General features: G+C 42.7%; 1 protein-coding gene across 3 annotated transcripts in view; it reads left to right on the top strand.

Annotated features, from left to right (window-relative positions):
- Pdlim3 (PDZ and LIM domain 3) overlaps positions 1-19,266 on the top strand; it is a 31,476-nt gene extending 12,210 nt beyond the window's left edge. The window contains exons 3-8 of one of the 3 annotated variants that reach the window (NM_053650.2): positions 283-367; positions 8,883-8,950; positions 13,221-13,484; positions 14,934-15,064; positions 17,388-17,499; positions 18,673-19,266. In NM_053650.2, coding sequence (NP_446102.2) covers positions 283-367; positions 8,883-8,950; positions 13,221-13,484; positions 14,934-15,064; positions 17,388-17,499; positions 18,673-18,862 — 850 coding nt within the window. In that variant the 3' untranslated portion in view covers positions 18,863-19,266. Of the gene's footprint in view, positions 1-282; positions 368-8,330; positions 8,519-8,882; positions 8,951-13,220; positions 13,485-14,933; positions 15,065-17,387; positions 17,500-18,672 lie in introns of all 3 variants that reach the window. The other 2 variants (XM_006253119.5, XM_006253120.5) reach the window with 2 other exon arrangements.
- Positions 19,267-20,823: the final 1,557 nt, after the last annotated feature.

The following is a 20,823-nucleotide window of genomic DNA, read 5'->3' as shown; positions in this document are numbered from 1 at the left end:
AATCTCCCCTTCTGTTGTTTTTACACACACTGGAGATGTACTTTCTCCCGCAACCACACCGAGCACTCCAGGCGGGCTTTCTGTGTTCTCAGGTCCTCGAAAGGACACTGACAATACAACGCTAACCAAATGAGAACGTACAGAATAAGGAAAAGACAAATTCTGTGGACTTAAATTAGTGAGGGTTGCTAATACTTTCCACAGACATGATAGGAAATCATGTATATTTTAATAAGAAGTGTCATTTGGATCTGGAGTTCGCAAACTTTGTTTTATTTGCAGGGCAGAAACTCGCTTATGGTCCCCGCAGGTGTCGGAAGATGGGAAAGCGCATCCCTTTAAAATCAACCTAGAGGCTGAACCGCAGGTAAGACGTTAAGAGGAAGTGATGTCACATCACAGTTCCGGTTCAGGGTGGAGTAGCTCCCTGGGGGAGGGGAAGGGGAAGAAGTATCAAATCGGAAACTCAGAGCAAGTCACCTGTGAAGCTGTGATTGGTCTCTGTGAGATTAATTCCTAGGATTCCTGTGTCCTTACATCTAGGGAGAAACAGAGTGTCCCTAGGTAAATATCTCTCTTTAAAGATTGAGTATATTCTCTGCTGGGCATGTTAGTGCATGTCTGTGGTCCCAGAGCTTAGGAGACAGAGGCAGATTGCTGAAAGGTCAATGCCAGTCCAAAACAGAAAGTTCCAGGCCAACTAGGGATGCATATTGGGGCCATGCCATACAAAAAAACAAGGGGAAAAACACGATCTCATCAGGAACAATATGACTAATTTGCATGGAGTCCACCCTTATTACTACTACTATTACTATTATTACTATTATTATTATTATTATTATTATTATTATTATTATTATTATTATTTCTTGTGGCCATGATGAAATCTAAGACCCTTAAGTTGTTTAAAAGAAGCACAATGAAAACTAGGCTGAACCATGTGGAGCAGGCGTCTCTAATCTAATCATTACTGTGCTCTTCAGTCCTTGAAGATCTCTGGAGCAGGTCTTATTTTGACATTCTTCTTCAGTTCTCAGCTCTGATATTCTATATTCAATTTTCCTCACCCCAAGAGAATCGAAGTTTGTTATCACAGAGATACTCTGCTCAGGCCGCTGACTTACAAAGGATAAAGGCCTTTTTCTCCTGAGGCAACCTGTCTCCTGAGCCACATGAATCTAATCATCTGATGCCTATCTGGCTATGTCTACTTTCAGAAACCCCACCCCCCATTGAATCAAACCTCAATTATAATACACTGGAAAATCTAATTAAGAACAGGGCTTTGGAACCTCTTAGAAGCTGCCAAGGCTTAGAGATAGAAAGGTATGTGTTTAATACCATCTTTGAAACAAGATTTCTATTAAAATGCTGGATATTTCTAGCACATTGTTCTCTATCTACCTATTGAAGATTGACTGAGAGCACATTTATGATTCACACTTAGCACTCTTGTCCTTGTCGGGCTGGTTGGCTCCCAGGTTTGTCCTGAATGTTTTCTTCTTGCCCCAGTGAGGCCCTGTCCTCATGTCATAAAATAGACATAGCAGAACAGAAGTACAAGTCTCTCAGGCTACTCAGAGATTTAAATATAGCAGTGTAAGCAAAGGCCTGTCAACTGAGTGGGCAGTCTTAAGCTTAGTGTCTTGTCCCCTTAACCCCGAAGCTGTGTCAGCAGCCTCCCCAACGTTCAACACCACACACCTGCTCACCTAACAGCTTTCTGTCTTCACTGCCACTGTGACAATGAAGAGTCCCTTCCTTGTGACTATTACAAAGGTCATTCTAAATTGTGCTCCTTCAAAACTTCAGTTAAAACACAGTTCCCTCCCTGGCCTGCACTCAGAAAAGGAAACATGACATGTACTCTCTACAGGGGAAGGATTTCTAAGATTCTTGCCCCAGCCTTGGACTAAAAGAGAAGGGAGAGCCTGTGCCTAAAAACTGTGAGCAAAAGGAAGAGAGAATGGCCCTCAAGGAAAATGAACAGAATATAGAACACTCTAAAGACAGGAGCCATTGGTCTGTTCTCCTCGATGAGATGCCCCAAGGTATAGCCCACAGCAAGCACCCAGTAAAGTGCAGAGTAACAAGGGGTGAAATTAGCTGGTCAGAAGATGAACTGCATTTCCCAGCAATGTCTAGGACTGGTCCCCAGGAGCAGTTTAGCTGTCACTCCGACTGTGAAGTTCTGTGTGATCTTGGAAAGTGAGTGGTGTATTTAGGTCAGATGAGACTTTCACTCTGCAGAGGACATGAGCAAATAATGAAAGGTGGGAGAGCTAATGTAGATCTGCTCTCCTCTGTTAAAAGTGCTCAGGCCCAGAAACTTTAGGTTAATTTGAAACATTTGTATATGCACAGAGAGATACTTTATCGAACAGACAACATAAAGCTTAATTTTGCCGTTTTTTACATCTTGACACATAGGTTCAGGATTATAAACCCACTCATTTCACTGGGAGCCAGTGCACCAGGCCAAACTTTCTGTTTCTGACACCATATCTTTGCTCAAAACAGTCCTCTTTTAGGAACAGTATAGATTTCTGGATTTTGGATTAGAGATGTTCGCTGTAAACATGGCGGAAAGAGATCTGAAAGCCATCAGTAGCTCACACATGCTAGGGTCCCGTATGTTGACTGATAACGCCCCCAGTCAGCACTCAATTCGACACAGAGAAAGGTTAGCTGAAGCACCGAGGTCTAGGTCCATCACCCTCATGTGTGCACAGTGCTTTGCAGCAATGCACAAGCCTGTGTACCTTCCATGCACATTGGTTGGTCCTTTAGAGGCAATGCTCATGAAGAGGGGACCCCGGTGGCCTTCTGCACACATCTGTTGACTGTCCAAACTTGGAGCTTTAGAATGCAATGTGTTAAAATCCCCATTTCTTTGTCCGCACACAGCACACATTAAACACTGCCCTACATGCACCCGTCTGCGAATCACATCCCTATCCCAAATGTCTCCTTGTTTTTCAAACTCCTTGCTCACCAACCTGAGATGTAAGATTTAATGTAACTAAATAGGTTCGATCAATGGCCAAACCCAGGGTGAGACACAATCCCAGCTGCTGCTCACCTCCTGCAAGCACTGATTCAACCAAGGGGTACTTGAGCTATGCTGGGACAATTTAAGAATGCTTTCCCTTCAGAATTTAAGGTCAACCACCATTCCTGAGCTGCAGTGAGAAAAGAGACTTGCAAATCTGCATGCAGTGGTTTGTGCTTATCGCTCTTCTAAGAACTAGCTTTTAAGGCATAATTCTAATTTTAAATATTTCGACCTCTTCTTAATCATTTTATTAACCCAGAAATCTGGAACTTAAGGGTTAGAAACTACCAATTTTTACTTTTTTTTAAATACAATTCTACAAATAAGGAAAAGGAAATGAATTTCTTTTTTACAAAAAAAATGAAGGAGGTGATGATTAGGTTAACAACTACAGCAGGCATTCAGATGGGGCCTTTTAAAATTCCATTCGTTTGAGTCATGCCTAGTCCTTACTGGCTCCCTCTCCAAGAAGCCAGTGTCTGACTGGCTCAGAGATAAGAACTATTTCAGCTCTCCTAATCATCAAAGGGTTTCCCCTCATGCCGTTCTTCAGAGAGATTTCAACATGACTAACTCACATGGCATAGGCATTTGGTCCACAAAACAGCTGAATTTCCGTGCAGCTCTGCCCTCCAAGCGTCTGGGACACCACGGAGAGAGATTTTCTTCTGACAGGTTATACATTTGGGGCCTTTGCATTTGGAGAAAAAAAAAACTAAGTTTTAAGTAATGCCTTTCTTTACAAAAAGATTTACTTTTCCCCTTTAGTGAAAACTATGTAAACACAGCAGCCTTCTGGGAAACAGAGGTGTGTCAGCTGGGGAAGTGAATGCCATTGGGGAACATTTAAACGTTGTTATGGCTGAATGGAAAATGTCCACAAACAGTAGAATATTTGAGTTCTTCTTTCTCAACCCAAGTCAATTTGTTGGAGCAAGTATTGTGACCTCTGGCAACTGGATAAAATATTCTTTCTTATTTTAAATGCACTATCTACTCACTGAAAGAGGAAAAACTAGGTCCCGTTATCTAGAACCAAGACCAAGTAATAACATGTCAATGTATAGATATAGGTATAATGATGTATGCATGTGCGTGTGCATGTGCGCGCGCGTGTGTGTGTGTGTGTGTGTGTGTGTGTGTGTGTGCACTCTAGACAAGTGTGTGGTTAGTCCTTCTTCAAAGCTTTGCTTACCAAGCAAACTGTCACTTTCATTCCTGCAGTCACATAACTCAAAGACATGGCGTACCTCACATAACAAGAAAGATGCTCTTTGGAGACAAATTAAAAAAAAATGACTCTTTCTAAGCAGGAAGAGCATTATGTCTATGTCTTTGTACAGAACCGTGTCTTCCTTTTATATGGGCAGCCACAGTTTGTTTCCATAAAGTTAACTTCAATCTCCAGTGTTTTGGTAACAAGAAGGTGTTACACAAGCAAGCTTTCACTAACATTTCCCCTAACAATCCTCTAATGGGGAGTAGAAACACTTGGAGCCCAAAATGGTGGGGTTTTTTTTTTTCTTTTCTTTTTTTCGGAGCTGGGGACCGAATCCAGGGCCTTGCACTTGCTAGGCAAGTGCTCTACCACTGAGCCAAATCCCCAACCCCAAAATGGTGGTTTTAAGAATGGTTTTTTTCCTCCACTTGAAGGGTGAACACGAACGAATAGCTTCATGATTTTCAAGCCTGATGCAACAGATTCATTGTCTCACTTTGACTGGATCAAATGTTTCACTTCCTGCCGTTTGTTTCTCGCTTTCCTACAGCTTTCCCATGAAAGATTTAGAAAAGGGCAGGTAAATAAGAGAAATTAAGTGCACGAGTCAGGCACACTGCTTCAGAGAAAGATGGTAATGGCCTGGACACTCTGTCTATGAATAGTGTCATCAAATAAGAAATTTAAGGTAAACTGTCTCTGAGTGTTGTCATTTCCAGAACTGGGAGGTAACTGCACAGAGCCCCATTTTTCTGCTGTCAGTGGCTTTCCATCAAACGTGTAACTTGTGCCATGGCCGCTCTAACATTCCATTCCTTCAAAATATTATTCCTTAATACAAGCCTCTAACATTTAAAAACATATTTTAAAATTGAGAATTGATCCAAAAGGCTCCCCCAATAACTACTTTTCAATAAGAATTATTTGATGGTTTTCTCGGGTAGAACAAACCAAGAGCTGGACTCCACAGAAACTGCTATGTAAGAAATTTGTGTTGCGTGTGCTTTTCCAAGAAAAGTGGAAAAAGAAGGAATTAAAGTGGACTGGCAGGCATCTAATTGGCTTTGTCTTTGGATACTGTTTGACCATCAACAATGATGTAAGACTTGGACAGAACGCTGCCTCTCTGTGCCATCGTTAAATTTCTTGTTTAACTTTGGTGTATACACTTCATTGTGCTTTGGGAAATAACACTAGAGGCCCATAAACTAATGCTTCGCAAAGCCTAAACAAAAACGTGTTTTAAGCCTATATTAGAAAGACTTCCTTTTATGGTGGGAGTAGAAAATAAAGTCATTTTTCTTCACCCAATTCCAATGAGAGAGAGAGAGGGAGGGAGAGAGAGAGAGAGAGAGAGAGAGAGAGAGAGAGAGAGAGAGAGAGAGAACAAAACTGAAAATCACAAAGAAAAGGAGGCTTGGAGCTTATGCACTGCTATTTGGAAGCCCTGCTGGGAATTACAAATGCACAAATGCTTTCAGAGGAATTGATCGCATTGTAGGACATTCACCGTCCACGTTTACTCATTACCTGAAAGCGTATGAAACAAAAAATGGAGGTGGATATTTTTCCCTAATCAAGCCACCCTAGTGTGTTAATGAGTTATTATAAGTGTAATGCTATTTACCAAGATTTTAAAGACATTTCATACTTTGTTCTATAAAACCAACTAGGTTCCACAAAGCTTGAACGGCTTGTCTTATCCTGATTCACCCTGTAATTAACATGGAAGATTTAGAAGTCAAAGCTGAATTGGGCAATTAGCCTCAGCATCTTTTATACCAAAAGGAGTTAGAAGGCTCAAACCACAAAAGCCGCCATTGCTTACAATTATTTCCAGCACACTCTTCTTGAGTCATGGTAATGGTTAGTCAAAACGGCCATCACAAAATACAGCCGATTCGTTATAAAGTCGTTATACAGCTAACATCCCAGGCTGTATGACTATGTAAATGTTTGCACTCATATTGTCTTAGTCAGGGTTCCTATTCCTGCACAAACATCAGGACCAAGAAGCAAGTTGGGGAGGAAAGGGTTTACCCAGCTTACACTTCCACATTGCTGTTCATCACCAAAGGAAGTCAGGACTGAAACTCAAGCAGGTCAGGAAGCAGGAGCTGATGCAGAGGCCATGGAGGGATGTCACTTACTGGTTTGCTTCCCCTGGCTTGCTCAGCTTGCTTTCTTATAGAACCCAGGACCACCAGCCCAGGGACGGCACCACTCACAATGGGCTGGGTTCTCCCCCTTGATCACTCGTTGAGAAAATGCCTTACAACTGGGTCTCATGGAGGCATTTCCTCAAGGGAGGCTCCTGTTTCTCTGATAACTCCAGCTTGTGTCAAGTTGACACATAAAACCAGCCAGTACACATATGTTTACATGGTATGAGATTCAGTGCTGGGGCATTTCTAAAACTATAATTGGTGGTTTCAATATTCTTGCTACCTAGTGTCCAGGAGAATGATGTCATCCAGCCAAGCCTCAGCATTGATCCCTTCTTGTAGAGGAAAAAATATTAGATGAACAAGGAATCAATTAGTCTAACACCGCTACACAGTCGTGGCCAACGTTGTATTCAGAATCAAGGGACTGTTAACACGTGTGTCCTGGGTTGAGGAGACAAACCCTGTTCTTCGCAGCGTGACAGATTCTCTGGTGGTACGACATCGGGAGCAGGTGGAGAAATGACTCGTTAGTCGGTAGTTGAAGCTGTGCCCCATTCGCACTGTCACGACTACTTTTAGCAAGGTCTGCCAGCCTCTATGGGGAAACGTTTCAAACAGTTATGCATTACTTCCAATCTGGGCGCCACACTCAGTGCACACTCACAAAAGATGTGAAAAGTATAAAGGTCGATGAAGCTGTTTCTGCCAAAGAGAAACGTTTGCACACAGCGCAGTCCCCTGTGTATTTTAACATCCCTACTAGTTTCCTCTGGTGCTTTTAAGGCAAAAAACTAACAGCTTTGAAACATATCCAAGATTCAAAACCAGAAAATGTGGTTCCTACACTTAGTTGGGTTATGCAGGCAGGTTTCAAACCCAAGGCTAGATACTCTGCTGTGCCTCCTGTTACTCAGGCAACGGAGTAAACATCTATTTTTTTTTTTTTTTGGTTCTTTTTTTCGGAGCTGGGGACCGAACCCAGGGCCTTGTGCTTCCTAGGTAAGCGCTCTACCACTGAGCTAAATCCCCAGCCCTAAACATCTATTTTTAACACACACACACACACACACACACACACACACACACACACACACACATCTTTAGATTTATTTGTTTTCCAAGAAAGAGACGACCATGAAGAGTTCCTAAGTACACGTGCGGCATCATCGCAATAAAGAAGAAGGACTTCTGTGTGTGGTGTTCCTGCTTTTAAAAGCCTTCCTATTCTCCTTACGTTCTGAAAGTACATCCATACTCAAATTAACCACTTGGGTTTTGTCGCTTCAAGTGTTTTTAAAAACAAAAATGTCTGCCCAGATCAGTCGAAATGATACACTAGAGTAATTCACAAATGATCGTTCACTTACTGATGTTTATCCTCTCGCTTCTTAAAATGGAGGGAAATCCATGAAGGTGTGGTGGCAGCAAGTTTGCCTGAAATGTACTGGAGTCTGGGTTCATTCCCAAGTATCACAAAAGCGAAAAAGGTATTTATGGAGAAGAAAGCACACGTAGCTGCAGCTAGAGAGAATATTAAGTCTGGTAATTTATTCTAAACTAGATTAAAAAAACCCTCACTTCTAATACACTGTTTTTGGAGTTTTATAAAAGAAGCAGATGAAGCCAAAGGAGAAAGCCAGACAATGTTTGAATTTTGATATCAAATGAGGTGCAGTCTATGGCGTCTGACATTTAAAAGAGGGACATAGCACATGTAGATTTCAGAGACATGATACTCGGACCCTAATTCCTCCCCTAACCTTTTTGCTAATCCTGTAGCAGGTAACGATGCCTTAATTAACAACAGCGTTGCTGACAGTTTTGTTCATTAACAGCTTTGTTGTGCGCTCTCTGTGGCTCTGTGTATTTTGTCTGCCATGTACAGGAATTCAAACCCATTGGTACCGCGCACAACAGAAGGGCCCAGCCTTTCGTAGCAGCAGCAAACATTGATGACAAAAGACAGGTAGTGAGCGCTTCCTATAACTCACCAATTGGGCTCTATTCAACTAGCAATATCCGAGACGCGCTACACGGACAGCTGCGGGGTCTCATCCCCAGTTCACCGCAAAAGTAAGTACTGACGTTCAGTTCCGGGTCAGCGTTCTTCACGGTGCGCTTTCTTTGCCAAGGTCCGGCTGTTGCCCTTTTCTCCTTTTTCTTGAAGGTACTATCAAACTTTTGTTTTTAAGGAGAAGCATCTCAAACTTGACTCTAATTGCTCTGAAGCCTTGTCAGCCAGTTCCCAAATGTATAGTGGCTGTGTGGATTTAAAAAAAAATAAAAGAGATCTCTGGTCTCATCATCACCCTCCTTTGACATGTCAGTATTTGGTGGTAAATGATTCCCTCTGCACAATTCTCACGCATTTCCTTTTTTACCCTCAGAAGACTGAGCCTCCACTGAGAGATTTTTCTTCAACCCTTTGTTTTTACAGGATGTGAACTACTTTGAACACAAGCACAATATTCGGCCCAAACCTTTCATAATTCCAGGCCGAACCAGGTCATAAATTCTGAGATTGTGAAATTTGAAGTGCATGTTGCTTTAATGAGTTCTTACTAATCACCAGGGAAAGTAACTTCTAGGTATCTGGAGTGACTTTTAATTGTGAAGCTTATTTCAAAAGCAAAAAGAAACAATTCACTTAACAGCAGTTGCCAAATAACATCCATTACTGAGGGTAAATATTGACTAGATGGCAGGGCTATGAAATTTTATGTGATCACAATGTGTATTTATAACCAGTGCCCCAGAAGCTCTGGCGATCCCATCCAGAACACAGTGACCTTTGAGTCAGGCAGATGTACTCTGCCCCACATCAGGAAAGCCCAGCCTGCGGGGACAAAAATGGAAACCAGCTCCAGGTAGTAGCAAGAGGAAGCCCTTATATAAGAATAACTGTTCATACTCTGGATCCTTCCAATGAAACAAAGGCTCCTTGAGAAAGAGACTTTTCTATCCAGCCAAGGAGGGAAGTCAGTTACTGAGTATTAAGGCCTCTCGTGGGATACATTATATAAACCATAATAACAGTAATGAGCAGGGTCTAAAGTCTTACCTGTCAATCAGAGAAGCGATTATGGCTACGCAGTCTTTCCTAGAATCTTGTCTGGAAATTGAACTTCAGTTGAAAGCAAATAGCAAGTTTAGGAAATTTCATTCTGACCTTCAGTTAGTTATCCCAAGGAACCAGTTTTTCAGACTGGGTTGATCTGGTTAGAAACACGGCATAATGGTTCATATCATGTACCCCAAACTGGGAGCCCACAGGCGAGCATGATTTATTAAATACTCCCATTGCTTTATGGGCAGGGGGTGATTAAATGCTTATTGAAATGCTCATCCCTGTTAAGTATATATTAACTGGTACATTTCACAATCACGAGACTGAGCCTGTGGGTGCTTAACTCCTCCTATGGCTATTAAAGCATTACTTAATATATGATTTTTAAGTGGAGACCCTGCAATAAGCTGCAGGAAAGGCCAGGAGATTGTCTCTCCAAACAAACCACACAACTTCCGTAATGTCAGACAGAGGAAGAAACAGGAATGGGGGGTCCCCACACCTAGAATTGAGCCTGGACCACCGCAACCAACGCTCACCACACACACACTGGGTAGAGGAATAAAATCCCAAGAGTCCCCAGTATTGTGAGACAGAGGAATTAGAAGCTGTTCTCTGTCTCCACCTTGCCAGGCCACACCATCCTCTCTGCTTTCTTGTTTCCATTCCTCTTCTCCATCTTTTCCCCCCAATAACTACCCCCACACCACTCCACAGCCACGTAGCACACTGCAGTCAAAGTCCATTACCGAATAATAGGCAGCTAGCCCTATTGAATAAATATAGACTCCAGGACACATTTAATTGCACAGAACTTCAAAGAAGGTCACAGAGGCTTTCTTCTGTGTTCTCTTAGCTTGAATGTGGTGATCAGGACAAAGAGTTCACACGTGTGTCACTTGCAGGTACCTCTTACTGCACCAGAATAACAGGGATCTTCTAAAAATAGGTAAATAAGTAACTAGCAGGTCCCTGTATACAGAGCCTAAAGACTGGTGGAAAGGCCTCTCCCTTCAGCTTTTCTTCCTCTGTCCTCTCACTATTTGGTCTAGCCTCCCAACTTTTTGCTCTCTCCCAGAGATAGAACTTGAGGCGACATTCCAGGCTGCCGCTGCACTGTGAGCGAGCAGCATGTTGAATCTGAAGTCAGACAGGTGTGCTGGGTTTATTTGTCGGTGCGCCTGCACCTGCTGTTCTGCCGTTAGCCCCGGCTCCTTTGATTACTTCATCACGGTTGAAGCCATTGAAAGCGCCAGCATTTTTATGTGGAAATGTGTAACAATTTAAATTCAGAGTGATGATTCAAACTACAGGCAAGATTTTTTTTTTATTATAAACCTGAATGTAAAAATGAAATGTTTCTGGGTAGTTTTAAACCAGTTACAGCCAGAGGTACACCCTCCTCTCTGAAAGTCTGAACACAGTCCCAGGGACGTTCATTGTCTGTGGAAGCTCACCTGGTTGTGAAGTAACTGAAAGTCACCTTCCCCATTACAGGTGATCTTGCCACATGACCAAGACAGCCTCAGGAGATCGCATTAGCATCTGCATTCTGGGTCACTAAGAATAAGTTTCTGAACTCTGGGCAATATTCCACTGGGTCTAGGGTCCCTGAGAACCATCTTGTTTAAATCACCAACACAGGAATACTTTTTAACATTGTCTTGGATATTTATAAAAGGTCATTCTTGCTGCTGTTATGTCATTTCCTCCATTTAGTAGACACGGGGTCCCTAATTCAAATGATGAAGGGAGGAGAAATAGAGACATAATCTTGGACAAATTAAGACCATATGCACATACTATCTGTATACAGTCCCTAATAACAGAAAGGGATTACTAATTACATACCAAAATAAAGCCTATCCCTGAGTTTGCATTGATAATAGTTCATCCAGCATCTAGCATCCTGCACGAGACACAGGAAGCCAGAGACATTCTAAATCTTTCCTGAATAGATCCATTATATTTGGCCCAAGTCCCTCAAGATTTAACCCACTGTCTCCAATTCCCTTTCCTCAAGTTCGTGAACCTCATTACGCTTATGCCAAACCATTTATTTAATCCTGACCAAACTGCTGTACAAGAGAAAAGTTTCTTCCTTTCTTTTAGCAGTTAAACTTAATTTTGGGAAACAGTGCTGAGCCTAAAAAAAGGCCAGATGCTATTTTGGTACCTGACCTAACTAGTGGGCTGGTTGGATTTTAAACAGATTCTCAACAGGCAGGAGCTAAAGGGATGGTGTAAGAAGTTGGGTTATGTAACACAAAACCCTAAAAAAAAAAAAAAATTAACTAATGACAATATTGTCTAAACTAACCAGCTGCAACATTGTCTTAAAAAACTCCCTGTTCAGCATCTTTTTTGGATTTGGTGTCTATGTGGGGCTCTGGTTAAAAACAGTAGTCCTTTAAAGGAAATGTAGAGATGGGGTCCCATATGTCACAGCTCAGATTGTTAACCTTAAGGCAATCACATCACATACATGTATCTGTCTCAAGTTCACTGCAACACTAACAGTCAATCATAACAGAACTCAACATGAATGTCAACACTTCTTTTTGCTTTCTTCTAAATGGCTGTGCATTTTCGAAGACTCTTAATACATCCCAGTTTCTCATAACGTGCATCTCTGTGTGGATTTACTATGCTCAGAAAGGGTTAAGGATGTAGCACGGTGACAGATTGATTACTTAGCATGCATGAGGCCCTAGGTTCAATTCCCAGTGCCAAATTAATTAATTAATTAACAAAATGCATGTCAGTTGTGCCTGGTCTCCATTTCAGTTTCATAAAGAGTACAAAATCTCCCTAGTTCTTCACTATGGCGACCAACCTCTGCAACGTTACTCAAGTCCCTAAACCTTGTCCTTAAAGGGAAATAAAAAATATGCATGGAAATATATGCATGTGACCAAAATCTTGCACGAGACACCTGTGTACAAAGGAAACCAACGTTAGCCTTGAGTAGCAGCCAAATGACGTGAGGTGAACTATTTGTTCTGTAATCATCAAGGGCAAGGTGATACGCATTCGTTGACTGTTTCTAGCTCTTGTGGTAAGTTACAGAACAGTTTTTAAAGTATGTTCTTAACAAAATAAGTGAACAAAAAATAATATATTGAAATAGTAACAGTAAAACATTGATAAAATATCTCTAAAATATCTTTATTTAGCCTTACCCATAGGTAATTATTGAGCATTCAAAGCTTGACTCTGTGACTGAAACATGCTTATTGTGACAGTCTAGCCCAAGTCTTCATGCCACATAGTGGTACTATTTGTGAAACAGCAGTCACTAATACTTTAATTATAAAACTCAGAGTCTTAAAAGGATTTCCAGCTAATCTCCCTCTATCATTTACCTGCGATATCGTCAGAAACTAAATTATTTGGCCTACTTTAAAAAAAAAATGAGGACAGGCATTTGTTACGTACAACTTTATGTATAAGTCTTCTACATGTTAACCTTCAACTTGACAGAATCCAGCCAACAGATGCAGTATCGCCTGAAGCTTTTAATTTTGTTCGATTTTTTTTTTGCATGTACATTTTACATCGTCCGTTTTAGAAACCCCTTTCTCGCCTGTGTTTTAGATTGATGTGATCACCTCTTGTGTCCCCACTTCCTTCTAACTTCTCTGTACCCGTTTTCTGTGTTCTTCCGGTTCTCTGCGTCACCTTTGCGTAACGTGGTCATTAACACAGTGGCTGCAGCACTCCTTCCGGTATTGACTGTGGCAGTGGACGTAGCACCCCTTCTTCCGTCAGTACCGTTAGTACGATCTGCCCAGGTGACTTGAAAGTTGCTGCTAAGATGGCCCCTAACATTCCTTTGGAAATGGAACTTCCGGGCGTGAAGATTGTACATGCTCAGTTTAACACTCCTATGCAGTTGTACTCAGATGACAATATTATGGAAACACTTCAGGGTCAGGTTTCCACAGCTCTAGGGGAGACACCCTCCATGAGGTAATATGAGTCTTTTTGAACTGTGAGCATATTGACTAAACACATGGCTGATGTCTACTTTAATGGCAACTCTTAACATTGTCTTGGTGGAGAGAATGCTATGCAAAAGCTTTAAAGGGGGGGGGGATGTCTTGCAAACATTTAAGCGTGGTTAAACATGAATGATAGGACAGATAGAAATAAAAATCAAATCACATAAAGATCAAATGGATGTCGTTTGAGAGCTGCAGTACTCATTTTAAGTGCCTGATTTAATATTCTCAGAAGTGGCTTAAGACCTTACATCGTCTGTCTTATGTAGATGAAGAAATGGGAGGGGACATGTCCAAACACTGTTATGAGAAGATCCTTTCTAATTTTTTTAATGGGGATGTGTGGAGAGGAATCGTTTTTGCTGTTTTGAATGTTTGCATCTCTTTATGTTTTTATAAGCAAAGGCTTCCAGTTGTTAGTGAAAATATTCAATTCCTGTTAGTCTTTGACCAGTTTCTTCTTTGTTATTAATGTCTGTTCCAAGTACCTTTGCCCCAGAGCTTCTCCAATTTAAAAGATTTATTATGAAATAAAATCCCATTGCTTCTTTTTTTTTTTTTTTTTTTTTTTGGTTCTTTTTTTTCAGAGCTGGGGACCGAACCCAGGGCCTTGCGCTTCCTAGGCAAGCACTCTACCACTGAGCTAAATCCCCAACCCCCCATTGCTTCTTTTAATATTGCAAAATAACTTTTATAAATTATTGTGACACTTAAGAATGTTATGTACAATGTCTCAAAGTTGCCTCAGGGGGTCCTACAGTGAGTTAATCCCAAAGCCATTTTGCAAAAGATATATATATATTTCAAATATAATATAGGTGATTAAAATATGCACAGATAAATTTCTAGGTAATATAGTAAAATAACAAAGTATTTAGTGCCTGACAAGTAGAATTATATCTTTGTTTATTATTAATATATTTACTAAAAGCATAGTGGATAAAAGTGCTTTCATTATTATCAATGGGACTCTTTTATAAATTGCATAATTGGTTTAACAAACACATTGATGAGTTACGGCAGTCTGTGGTTTGAAACACTGTTGGGTGAATTTCAGCAGCGTACAAGTTTTATGGAACTTGGTTTCAAAAATAGAAATATTTAAACTTCTATGAGTAAGAATAATCGAAATGAGTCCCCTCCTACTCTACTGGGTCTGCTGCCTTTTGGCTGGAGGGAAAACAGGCAGTTTTGTTCACATCTGTATACACAGCCATCAGACATAAGTCTTGTCTTTGAAAATTACCATGTCCTGGCAGTAGTCACCAAGGTGAATTCAAATGGTGTCTTATCCAAGAGATTCACTTGCTTGAGAGCAAGCCCTGCTCAGCCCTTGCTGTAAACAGAGGAGGATGTTTGTTGTCATTTGCCTCACGGGGCTCCTGATGATGCGTCACCAGCTACGTTTGTGTTTCAGTGAACCCACAGCTTCAGTTCCCCCTCAGTCGGACGTGTACCGAATGCTGCACGACAATCGGGATGAACCAGCTGCTCCTCGCCAGTCAGGCTCCTTCAGGGTCCTGCAGGAGCTGGTGAACGACGGGTCTGGTGAGCCATGAGTATCTACAGACAGACATATCTGCAATGGATGGGTGGGGAGGGAGAACTGAGCGACCGGAAGTGATGCACGTCTGAATATTGACTGGTTTTAGTCAGTGATAAAGTGGGTCTTCCGCTCAGAAGGATTTAGGGAAAGAACTTTCTGGACATTTCTAAGTATTCATGAAATGAATTCACAACCAAGTTATATCCATAGTAGTCAAGGGCCAGTGTAGTTTATTAACCAAAGATTTAGTTTTCAACAGATACTATAAAATTTCTCAGCCTCTCCTCCCTGACTCCTTAGAGTATTATCAACCGTGGGGGTGGGGGCATGAAATGAAACTGTGCACCAAAGTACCTTGCATATAGTTTTACCAAGTTCTCACAGTAACTCGGGAACACTGAAACTATTATTTACCCCATTTGACGAAAGAGAAACAGAGGCATAAGAAAAGTGAACTTAGAAGGTCACACAGGCAGTACAATGGAGAGCTGACCTCTCACCCACTTCTGTTCTCTGGCTTCTACTTCAGCTCATGCTCTTTGTCCCCCTAAAGATATATACTTCCCTTTAAGAGTCTCACAAAAGGTCAAAGTGCCTCATTAAGATGGGCTGGTGAGGTCCTAGAAATAATAGCAAGCTGTGTGCATCACTGGCATGGATGTGAATGGCGCCTACCACTCTGGAAGGCAGAGTAGCTGCCTCTTACAAAGTTCATTAAGAAAGGACCCAGCTGTTCAGCACCCACATGAAGGCCAAGCTGCCCATCTGGCACCTATGAATGGGGAGGCCTAGGTCCAGCCCAAGATCGTTCTTTGGTTGGTGGTTCAGACTCTGAGAGCCCCAGGGGTCCAGGTCAGTTAACTCTGCCAGTCTTCCTGTGGAGTTCTTATCCCTGTGCAATCCTTCCTCCTACTCTTCCATAAGAGTCCCCACACTCCATTCAACTAGAATGGGGGCTACCCTAAAAGCTGTTGCCTGTACAGGTGATATATTCCACTAGTTGGGCTGCCTTGCCTGGCCTCTGTGGGGAGCAAGAGAGTAGCATCTCAGAGGTTCGAAGTGCCAGGGTGGGAGGGATACCCAGGGGCCCCACCCACTCAGAAGAGAGGGGGGAGGGAGGGAAGGATTGTGGAAGAGGTTGACCAGGAGGGGGACAGTGAGTGGGATATAAAGTGAATAAGTAATAAACAAACAAACAAACAAGAAATCAATGTTCTTAGGTAAACAAGGGAGATGCATTTAGGTCCATCCTCTTCAATGGAGGATTCTTTTAAAATAAAAGGCAGGCATCTATCCCAGGCGGGGAAAAGAAATGACCCAGCAATTCTGTGGCTAGACTGACATCTCAAAGCTGAAACACACTTACACTGAAAACACACTGTACAAGCTGAAAAGAAAACACACTTGTACAGTGGTATTCCTGTTATTAACAAGGACTAAAGGTGTGGAAACACTCAAACACCCATTGAGATGCCAATGGATAAACAAAGTCTGATAATGTACCTGGGGAAGAATGCTATTCCACCTTTAAAAGGCAGGAGACTCGGAACCATACAAGAATAGGGGTGAACCTTGAAAGCATTACGTTAGGTGACAAACGGGGCATGAAAGCAAAGATCAGGTTGGCTCTGCTTATATGAGATATCTGGGACAGACAAATGTGTACAAAAGTGAAGAAGAGGTTTCCAGGGACTGAAATGAAAGAAAAGCACACGTCCTGCTTGGTGGTTATGGGGTCCCCGGTCCCCGGTTCCACTCTGTGGATGGTAAATGGTGGTAGATAGACAATGTTTCTGATTTTGCAGCAGGCGAGCTGAGTTAAGCATTATGTATATATTTTATTTCCAAAAGACATGAAATGAAATAGCCATGTGTGGTGGCACACGCCTTTAGTCCCAGCACTAGAGAGGGAAAGTCAAGAGGAACTCTTAAGTTAGAGGCCAGCCTGGTCTACAAAAATGTTCCAGGACAGCCAGACACACACACACACACACACACACACACACACACACACACACACACACAAAGTAAAAAAAAAAAGAAAAAAAAGTCAAACCCTGTCCAAAAAAAAAAATCCTATAAAAGATGCCCAACCCTTTTAGCATCTTGCAACGGTTCCCAACAGCTTTGTACGTAGTTTCATTTTAAAGGGACCTGTTTCAGAACCAAGTCTCTTCTACACCAATGGGCCCTGCTCCCTTTGAAACCACAGTGCAGACGCGGCTGAAGAATTCCTTGGGCTAAAGTGCTCACTTTAAAATAGACTCCAAGTACAAACTGGAGCCAGCTGTTCCCCACCATAAATGGAAACACTTTGTTTTTCAGATGACCGTCCTGCTGGAACTCGAAGTGTGAGGGCTCCGGTTACTAAAGTCCATGGCGGGGCTGGCGGTGCCCAGAGGATGCCACTCTGTGACAAGTGTGGCAGTGGTATTGTGTACGTCTCACTTTTAACTGACTCGGGTTCACTCTGTGTCTTGCTGGCAGCTGTACTTTTAAGACTTTTTATAGCAAAGGCAATGTTGGAAAAGTTAAATTTCTATTCATTAACTTAAAATAGAACATTTGTAATACTTCAGTATATTTGGCCAAACATGCCTTAGTCATAACTCCAAATTGGCATAGGATTTAAGTCAGCAGTCTGTATCTTTAGAAATATTTGTGTGAGATAAAAACAAAAACAAAACAAACATGTATATGAAAACAATTTATAAGAATCATGATTTCCATTTTAAAAGTTAATTTCATTAATATGTAATCTCCAGATACTTTTCTATATAGAAGAAAAACAAATGCAGGGACTATTAGATTGTGAATTAAAATGCATTTTTGTGACCAGCAGTTTTAATTATACAAATATCAAGATAGAAAAGTTTAAAATGCAGTCAGCCTCCGTTATCAAGAAACTCCACGTTTATGTAAACAGCTACCTTCGCTAATTCAGATTTTCCAAGGGAGTCCTATCATTCTTAAATGGGTCTTATGTGGACATTTCTCCCACCCTTTCATCCTCTTCTCCCATCAGAAGGAGAGACAAAATTTGCCCAGTTACCTAAGAGAGCGGTGGGAGAAGAGGATCCTGTTTAGACCCAAGGGAACAGAGAGGGGACAGAAAGAAAGGGGGTGGCTTAGCAACACATCTGAAAATGTACAACTCACAGTGTCACCAAAAATAATTATTGTTCCTAAAAATCAGTAAATTTTGTCCTTGGTTAAGGTTAGTCCACCCACTGGGTGTGCCATCCCTACTGGGTAAATGCTGGACCGGAAGAATAGGAAGCCAACAGCGGAACTTCCATCTCATCAGCTCACAGCTTGGCTCAGTCACCACTACCCCTTTATGGGGTTCGACTTCCATATGACATGGCTCCCACTTTAAAGAAGCTGCGGCAGGGAGGCGGAGGGGATGGGGGTCTCAGTCTGAGGTTCTAAAGATTATTCACAGCTCACAAAGAAAGGTGATGGTGTGATCAAGCTGTCACATACAAATCTTGTCACATATATTTGTGCAGTGTGTGCTGTGGTCCCCTGACTGTGAAACAGGCCAGCTTACGGCAACATCTTTCCTCTTCTCTTTCTCTGATGTTTTCACCGTGTCTTCTCCCCACAGAGGTGCTGTGGTCAAGGCCCGGGATAAGTACCGGCACCCCGAGTGCTTTGTGTGTGCTGACTGTAACCTCAACCTCAAGCAGAAAGGTTACTTCTTCGTGGAGGGGGAGCTGTATTGTGAGATGCACGCAAGAGCCCGCACGAGGCCCCCAGAAGGCTACGACACCGTCACTCTGTACCCCAAAGCTTAAATTCTTTACAGACGAGAACACTCATTCACGCATGCGCACACACGAACACCGGCGGATGATAAGGAGGACTTCAAGCAGGAGGAGTGCGAAAGGTCACCTCCCAATCGAAAGCCGAGGCTTTTAGTCATTTATCTTACTGTGTAGTGAGGGAAAGACATGGGGAGGCAGAGGCCTGCCTACTGACAAAAGTATTATCTGTGGGTTGTAATTCTTTATCTTTGGGGACAGCAATGGTGACATTTAAAGCAATAACGTTGTAATACCATGCTCTACGGTTTCCATCTGTTACACGCCCATCCGATGCGTGAACACCTGGATATGTAGGGGGGTCCACTTGTCTTTCCTTCCAAGTTGCTTTTGGTAATTGTAGTAACGCCAAATTACAGCTTTGTACTGGAACAAAATCTGCAGGTGTCTGTGTCTGTTATTCCTAAAGCGCTTGTCAGGAAGACGTTTCCCGGATTGCTCTATTCTACATGCAAACAACAGCACCACTGGATAACACGAGCAAAATAAATACACGGAGCATGTTTTTGTAATGCACAGTGGAGTGGTGATCAACAGATTCAGTAAGAGGACTCCCTCCTTTCTTAGTGTGTACATTAACAAATATTTTAAGGCATCTGTGTCCTCTTTAGTTTCTATAGCTCAGTCTTTTGTGTATATGGTAAGGTTGGATGCGTGCGTGGGTGCGTGCGTGCGTGGGAGAGTGCGTGCATGGGTGAGTGCATGCGTGCGTGGGAGAGTGCGTGAGTGCGTGGGTATGTGCGTGCGATAGTGCTTGTGTGCACGCATGGGTGTGTGCATGTATGTAGTATGACCATGTTTGTGGAGGCCAGAAATCAACCTTCATGCCATTCTGCAGGAGCCATCGTCCTCGGATTTTGAGACAAGACTCAGGGCTTGCTGTTTGGGCCGGAGGGTGGGCAATCCCAGAGATCCACCCTTTTCTACATCCCCAGGTGACAGCCCAAGCCGCATGAGCACCTTTGCCTTTTGACAGGAGTGCTGAGGCTCAGACTCTGGCCCTCACACTTGGTAGGCAAGGGCTTTGTTGACTGAGGTACTTACTGGACTTCCTGGTTGTTTCTTATGAGCCCTAAATCTCTGCTGACCCAAGGGATACTGAAATCTTCTAGTTTAAGGTAACTTCAGCTCTTTTTAGTGCTAGATTTATTGATCTTCTCGTACGTGCATGAGTGTTTTGCTCACAAGGATGTCTGTGTGCCACATGCATGCTGGTATCTGCAGAGGTCAGAAGAAAGTAATGGGTTCCCTGGAACTGGAGTTGTGGAAGGTTGTGAGCCACTATGTAGGTGCTGGGACCTCCGATCCTCTGCAGGAGTGGCGAGTGCCCTTAAATAATGAGCCACCTCTCTGACCCCCAGCATGGGCTTTTGATTGAAATGTTTATTTCACACAGCATTCAGTGAAATGGGAAGATTGAGGCCTGTCAGGGTCAAGGTCATTTTTTCCACTGACTCAGCAGCTTCTTCTTCCCCATCCCAAGATGAAGCCCTCTATGGGGAGATCCCCTAGAGAAGGCGGACACTGCTGGTCTACTGGGACTTGCTGGTGCCCACTGCTGATCTCCATGTTTTTGCTGTGAACTTTGCTTTGGCACAGTTCAGGTCAGGCCTTAACCTTGACTCCTCTGTAACCTCAGAAACTCTTAGCTCAGTCTTCCAAGGAGTACTGAATCTGGACTCTCTCTGACCCCTGGCCCAGAGAGTCTGCCACATTATTCCTGCTAGGACTCCTTCCCCTTTCCTGTCACCTACACTAGCCTCACAGCAATGCCCTTGACTTGTACCTCTCTTCTACCTTCTTTTCCGTTCCCCCTCCCATGCCCCCTCCCCATGCATCTATGAGGATGTTCTCCCTTCCACCCACTCCCACCTCAATACCTTGACATTTCCCTACACTGGGGCATCAAGCTTTCACAGGACCAATGGCCTCTC

Source organism: Rattus norvegicus, chromosome 16 (assembly GCF_036323735.1).
Source record: "Rattus norvegicus strain BN/NHsdMcwi chromosome 16, GRCr8, whole genome shotgun sequence".
NCBI classification, from domain to species: Eukaryota; Metazoa; Chordata; class Mammalia; order Rodentia; family Muridae; genus Rattus; species Rattus norvegicus.
The sequence above is the reverse complement of the archived record's forward strand: the minus strand, read 5'-3'. Positions and strand labels throughout refer to the sequence as shown.